The following is a 7,488-nucleotide window of genomic DNA, read 5'->3' as shown; positions in this document are numbered from 1 at the left end:
ATTCAGCGCCCTGACCGGCTCCTGTGTGGTGATTCCCTGCAGCATCCCGTACCAGGAAGATGAGCCGTTCACACGTGGTGTCTGGTCCAAAAGAAATAATGATATCATCTACCATAATGACCAGAGCATTGTGGTTGACCATTTCAAGGTCCGCACCAGAATATTAGGAGATCTGAATGAGGGGAACTGCTCATTAGAGATTGATGACATCAAGCCCTTTGACAATGGGCCCTTCTGTTTCCATGCAGAGAAACAGGGCATGGACAGATACAGATTCAACAATAGCTGCGTATTCATTGTTATGAAAGGTCTGGAATTCATTTTTCCTTTTATTTAAATGTACCAAGCTATTGATTTGTTAGCTCTAATTGACAAAAGCAATCCGCTTTGTGTTTCACATGCTCAGCGTCCCCAGAAAAACCGGTGATGACCTCAGTTCCAGCAGAAGTTGATGCTGGCTTAACGATTACTGTCTCGTGTTCTGTGACACACACATGTCCGTCACATCCTCCAGTGTTCTCATGGAGTGTCCCTCACCTCACCAGCGAGGTCACACACAACTGGATGCCGCAGGGCACCTGGGAGACGACCTCCACCATCACGTTCATGGCTGCTGGAGGAGATGGGGTCAAAAACCTAACCTGTACTGCCATCTTCTGGCGTGGCAAGCAACGAGCCAGCACAGTCCAGATGACTGTGAAAGGTTAGAGCCACACAATTCATCTGTTCTGTTAATGTATGGTTATGCAGTTATATATATCATACATTGAGTTGTGTATATTACATTTACGTATGCATTTAATTCAGTGTTAAATCTTCCAACATTGCTAGGATCAAGCTCTCGGGCAGTAGCAATTGCTTTGTCAACTCTATTCCTGATTGTAATCATCCTAGCTGCAGCGTTTGGAGTGGTCTTCTATAGGAGGAGGTAAATACATAACACAATAATAGAACCAGTGCTATTGGTGCTATTAGTTGTTTAGTGTAAAGTATAAAAGTCAACGTGTGATAGTAAAAAAAAAAAATCTCACCAACAGGAAGCGCTCTGCCAACCAGCTTAGACCACCACCTCGTCCTGAGAAAAGGTACGGCTGTAAACCTGAACAACCTAAAGGTGTAATGATGATAAGATTTCAGTCAGGAATGCTTATGCCAAGGAAATTACCATTATAAGAAGATTATTGGTTATTGTGATCGGTTATAATAAATAAAAAAAAGTCAGATTATAGATTTTGTTTTGTGCACTTGCACGAATGACTGGACGTTACTAATCAGATAGTAGCACCACAGTGCTGCTGCATGAGCCAATGATTTAAGCGTGGATTAAAAAGAGGCCTATCATCTACTGAAATCATGTCTTTGCCTGAACTATCTTTTCTGTCATTATAAACACAAATCCTGCATTTCCAACAAAAAGCAAGTAAATCTTTGTCTCTGCAATTCAAACTTTCACAGGAGATCACTATGGGATAGATTATCCAAGTAAGCGTTATCAAAGGTTCTTCAAGACCAATCTCTTTTGTTGGTCTCATATCATGCAAGATAAAATCACTGATGAGTTGTAATCTGTTTTACTTGAATTCATTTTTATTCATTGAAATGTTCAGGAGAAACCCTGAAGACAGGCAGAGACCTCCAAGACCAGAAAAACGGTATGTAAGCAGACTGCTTGTTTTAAAAACTGGACAAATACAGGAGCCCAACACATTAGTAAGTAAAGGTATAACACTGTGATTTTCACACAGGGGGTCCATTTGGAATCGATTCTCCCGGTAAGAACACACAAACATAACCATTCACTTTCAATCCCCAGATGAAGTGATCTATGTTTACATCTCTACCACATTTCTACCCTTTCCAGTAGGGCAAACCTATATTAATCAATTGCAAGAAATACCATTTAAAAATATTGATTAATATAAATAAAATGTTTCACCCTTGCAGAAACCAAGGCAACGCTGCTAACCTCAGTGTTGGCTATTCGTAAGTGTTTAACAGTGTTTTTCTACTACGTGCATATACACAGCTAATAACAAACACAGACAAAAACTGATAGTGTGATTCCCTCCTCTTCTGATAGACGCAACACCCCCACCATTGTAAACTGTGACACTAAAATCTCCAAACAACGCTTTCCATCCCCAAAGGAGTGAGTTTTACTAACACAGCTGTTCCTAACTCTTTTAAAAGATATATGTGTCTACTTTAGCTCCACATTAATTATCCTCTTCCTTTTATATTTCTGTTTGATTTAGTCACCGGAGAGCTCCTCGCTCCGTCAGTCCTGAGGTCAGTAGTGCTGTAGTGGTGTGGTAATGCCCAAACTTCTATAAATCAAAGACCTTTGCCTTTGCTTATCTCCTGTTTCCCAGCTAACCATTCAACCATCCGACCAATCATCCCATCAAATATTTTTGAATAATCATCACCTTTCTGCATAACAATTATAAAATTAGAAAAAAAGGAGATGATGTCACAGCTGATGTTATTTCTGTCCAGGTGGCTATTTCCATGTAGATTCTCCTTCAATCAGGTCATTGTATATCTGGAAGTACTAAGCCAAAAACAACTATAACTTTCTCAACCAAAAAAAAAACTGAAACGTGTTTGTTGGATGGTTGAACGTCTGAAACCCATAGATAAAAGGCAAGAATCTAAAGCAAGTCAGTTAGACTAGACAGTTAGCTTTTAGTCCCTAAGTGTAGTTTGTGTCACTGCTTGTCCCTCCTCTTCAGCCACATTCACTACTCCCCAGGGCCCTTCAATGCCATTTTCCAGATGTCCTCGGACGTGCTTTCCTTTCCCCATCACCTAACTGCCCCAGTCATCTCCACACCTATTCCCACTCACCTTGCCTGGATTTCCACGCCCTCCTCCTCACCTGCACCTCATTTCCTCAACAGCCACTCTCTCCTTTGTTCCTCGGTCAGTTCATCAATGTTGCAATGTGGTTTTCGATCATCGCTTTCCAGCCTCTGTTGTCTGCCAGCCGGATCAGCTGCCTAATTTGGATCCTGTCTATCTTTACCCTCCTTTTAATAATAGATCAGTGAAATCATCCTGCTGCCTCAACTGTCTGAATTTGGGTCTATTCTTTGTTGCCATTCTCCCTCGCACTTGTCCAATCCACAGTATAGTTTAAAAAATTGCAGCAATGTACAATGAACAGTGATCAATAAAACAGGTTCTAACTGAAGGAAAGTTACTATCTGCATATGATACACTTAAGTTCCTTGTTCTTTTTTTCCAATGCATTTGAATCACAACTCAATCTTTTGATCATGGGCCAAAGGATGGAAGATACTTGCCCCAACAGAAACAAAACTATGCGACAGTGTAATTAATTCCAATTTCCTTGTGTGTTTGTTTCAGGATTACAATGTGTATGGCAACTGTTGAGTTCTTCAAGATACTTCTCAGAAACATCACATCCTTAGGGACAACATTGCTGTTATTTTTTTACATTCACACACAACTGCACAGTACATGTTTGCATGTGAAGGGTGATGTTGGTCTTTCATTTAACCTTGCTTCATTTAAATAATGTATTATCGGCTGTCATTTAACAATAAATAAATATGCTTATCTCTCATTTTGTCTCAGTTGTTGTGTTTTGCATACAAACTCTGTCTGCAAATATTGTGGTACAGTCGATGTGAAAACAGGATATTCTCAGACTTCATGTCTTCAGGAAATATATATCTTTACACACTTTTAGATTATGATGGGTGACTTAAGTCACATCTTTTTAAAAACCATCCTTATTGTGGGTAGTGAGTGTATCATGATAGCACATTGGTCCACTACTGAAAACAACACATCACATACTGTACATGACATAATAATGTTAACAAAGTGATCTGGTGATTGAGAACTTCCCTTTAAAATTTGAAAACTTTCAACTAACCATCGATCCAAAATGTGTATCAATATAATATTCAGCTTTTAAATTGTCTTCATATTAACCCAGAATAGTGCTGAGGGCACAGAGCACCGCAAGCTGCCAGTCATTTCAGCTGGGATATGTGGCAACAAAAGTTAAGTTTAGGCACCAAAACAACTAGTTAAGTTTAGGAAAAGATGGTGGTTTGTATTACATTTTACATTTGTAAAATACTCCCAAGGAACACGCATTGCCTGCATGTAAATCTTTTGCTTTCACTGGGAATCAAACTCCGACCTGGCTTGTACGTCCTGTATAGTAGCGCGCACCCATCCTCCTCGACCACCTCCCTTTGCAGACAGCTGAGTTCTCATACAGCAGCAGTCAATGTGGTGCACACAGCAGAAAAAAACGTGTAAATCATACAGATTACAGTGCTCTACTTTTTGTAGCTTTTTGAACGTTTGGTTGTTGAGAATAGGCTGGTTATTTAATGTGTTAAACTTACAGGATTCGCTCCAACGGCCCAGGACCTTCTAATTCTGATGAAAGGTCTTTATCTTAAATCTTTTAATGTCATTATTTTAAATACTCTGTCATTTGAGTGACTGGTTCTGTAGCCTACTCTCCCCATAGCTTAGTATAGACTGCTAAATGGTCAAGCTTTCTGTAATTTCCATGTGTGTGCAGAAAAAGAGTGCATTTTTGGCATCCTTGATAAAATCTATGCATTTATTTATATGCCTCACAAAATTTGCATAGTTTCGGTTCTTGTTCTTCTTTTTCACACAGAAGGTCTATATGGAGCAGATTTTCAAGGTAAGAAATGGAAAACATTGACGTAGCATGCCTGCCTCCACTGAAAAAAATTTATATGTTTTTTTTGTCATACTGAGACAAGTACATCTGTGTTTTTTTTGGCATCATAATTTTGTATTTATAACATTTTGTACTTTTTCACTGTAACAGAACGCCTAACGGGTACAAGGTGGATTTTGGTCATGTGTGAGTGTCTTAGGCGTACCTAAAAGTAACTCATTTTTGACCTCAATCTCTTATGGGACCGTGATGATGGTGACGATTACATGAACACTGCAGACCTCAACATCTATGAAAACATTTGAAAAACACCAGAAAACTAATCTAATCAAATTCATCAGATGCTCTTTATAATAAGAGCATCTGATGACTGCAGTTTTGTTGTACATGATTACTATGATCATCTGAATCAAAACATATTTAATTATGCCTAATAAATTGATCATATGGTGGATAGGCTAGGCTATATAAATATCCAAATGTCAACAAGAAAGGGAAAAAGTGTATTTCCCAAAATGTCAAACAATGTCTTCTTCTTTAAATCATTTAAATACATCAACTCATATACACTGCAAGCACAATTATGAAGTGAGTATTCTGATCTTATCATTTTCTATATATATATATATATTTGTATGTAAGATTTGATCATTCTCTGTAATGGAGGAGGGTGTGGTGAATGTGAACAACATCTTTTATCAAGGACTGCATAATTATTACGCAACCGCAGCCTATATATGTATATATGTATATGCATATGTATATATATATATATATAATTAGAATAATTTGTTTTTATTACAGGAACCTGTCTATTACTTTTGGTAGGCAAATTGTAGCCTCCCCAGTTTCTTAAAATGATGGGTGGTTAGAGACTTTAAAAGGTGGAAAACTCCTCATAAACATTCAACTCTGGAGGTAAGTCATTCAGATTTTTAAGAAATAGCATATAAAAATCTAAAGAAGCTTTCGTTTTTTCTGTCTCTTGCAACTTTACATTAGTTTACATGCTGAAAGGCTGAGTTTTAATTGGATTTATCAAAAAATGTAAATCTATCTTTTACATTTATCTCTATTGTGATATCATGGTTTGCTTAAATATGGTTGCTGAAAGACATTTTTTTAAGTACAGGAAACCACCAACTTGCATGTTGTGTCATATCCAAAATATATCAACACAAAATAAAATTTCATTAGGCTGAAACAATTTAGCTTGTCACCATGTCTGGATAGCTTTCTGAAATAAAGATATATTTCAGTCTATTGAGGAAAAAACTTTGTATTCTAGAAACAACATATAGTGGTTTGTTTTGAACAGCTTTTAGATTTTAATTTGTAATCATGACATTTCTATGATTTAGATTTTGTAGGGTTATTTTTAAACATGTATTAATCTGTTTTTATTTTAATTCTGCTTTGTCTTTAACTCTTTTGCCATTGCGGCCTTTTGCCAGTATTCGCTGTTTAACATGGGTGGAACTTTTAAACTGATACTCCACCCAATAACATCTGCAAATATGTACCCTGTAGAATTGAAAGTGGTTTTCTGTCCTATGTGAGACTGCAAACTTTGGAAATTCAACAATAAATTTCTTGAGTACCCCTTGAACTTTGGATCTATAGGATAAATAAGATTTGTTTTATTGGAACATTTGAATTTTCTGGAGCCGGGTTTTGATGCATGTGGAAAATGAATCACAGCTATATGTTTTGTTTCATGCTCTTTTCTAATTTTGAAAGCATAATATTAAGGTGTTCACTGTACATATTTTAGGTGTGGTATCATTCACAAGATGTCTGGATTTAACCATTTTCTTCTGAGCTTCTGTATTCTAGGTAAGGCAAATTTTACTACTCAGTTTTTGTTAAACATGTAAATAGTAACTTAATCTATACATTTTTTGTAATGTTCAGGAGGATACATTTTCTACTGTTCCACGGCTTGGCGTGTAGATATGCCAAGCAACATCAGAGGATTGGTGGGTTCCTGCCTTTTAATCCCTTGCACCTACAATTACGATCAGTATCCACCTCGCAGACCAGAGCGTGTGGCTTGGTACCAACATGCAAGCTACTCATATCCTGTAGTTTGTAAAGATTGGGACATGAGCGATGAAATTGCTATATTTAAAGGTAAAACACGGACACCCAATGCTGGGTATGGGAGAAATTGTGACCTTTTAATCTACCCAGTGACATGGAATCACCACAGAGAGAAGATTTACCCCTGGGTAGATCCAGAATACATTGGGAAATCCATCCATGCATTCTGGGATAAAACTGTAACAATTGAAGTAGTTGGTAAGTAATCAAAGTGAACTTAAAAAAGATGCATTTTTAGATGGATGAATATACAATTTCCTAATTAATTCTTCACATTTCCTTTGTAAAGGCAGTGCAGAGCAACCTCGTATTACAATATATGGAGACAGGAAGGTTGGAAAGCCTGTGACAGTACAATGCACCGTTTCCCACACCTGTTCCTACTATCCACCAGATCTGAGTCTCAACATCCCACTGCAAAGCCACAGTCTAAATCATAGCTCGGGGTATGGTGGCACAACCGAAACCACCTTGACGACCACATTAAACATAGAGAGAGACCACCAAACTGTGCAGTGCTCCGTCCGACACATGGGCGGTGAAACTGCAACTGCCACTCAAACCTTAAATGCGTAATGTACGTGATGCATATATAAGAATTTCTTTTTAAATTGCTGACCTAAAATGTTAACATTTACTATTTGTATCTCAGGCTCCTTTTCAGCGTTGAGTATCAGCCGTAC

The 7,488-nt window shown here is 37.7% G+C and overlaps 1 protein-coding gene and 1 long non-coding RNA gene across 2 annotated transcripts; both read left to right on the top strand.

Moving 5' to 3' along the window:
* Positions 1-3,586, top strand: LOC116691059 (uncharacterized; the record flags this gene model as incomplete). Its single annotated transcript, XM_032518381.1, is given in 11 exon segments — positions 1-308; positions 407-703; positions 832-928; positions 1,038-1,085; positions 1,456-1,482; positions 1,608-1,652; positions 1,746-1,772; positions 1,945-1,983; positions 2,081-2,149; positions 2,256-2,289; positions 3,373-3,586. Coding segments are annotated over 11 exon segments (759 nt in total). The 3' UTR covers positions 3,400-3,586.
* A 2,399-nt stretch (positions 3,587-5,985) lies between these two features.
* On the top strand, positions 5,986-7,488 carry LOC116691082 (uncharacterized). Its single transcript, XR_004332420.1, has 4 exons — positions 5,986-6,538; positions 6,620-7,003; positions 7,095-7,382; positions 7,458-7,488. It is a non-coding gene; the product is annotated as an uncharacterized LOC116691082 (long non-coding RNA).

This window comes from Etheostoma spectabile, chromosome 6, assembly GCF_008692095.1.
Source record: "Etheostoma spectabile isolate EspeVRDwgs_2016 chromosome 6, UIUC_Espe_1.0, whole genome shotgun sequence".
In the NCBI taxonomy this organism is placed as follows: Eukaryota; Metazoa; Chordata; class Actinopteri; order Perciformes; family Percidae; genus Etheostoma; species Etheostoma spectabile.
Note: the sequence above shows the minus strand (reverse complement) of the source record. Positions and strands in the feature narration are given on the sequence as shown.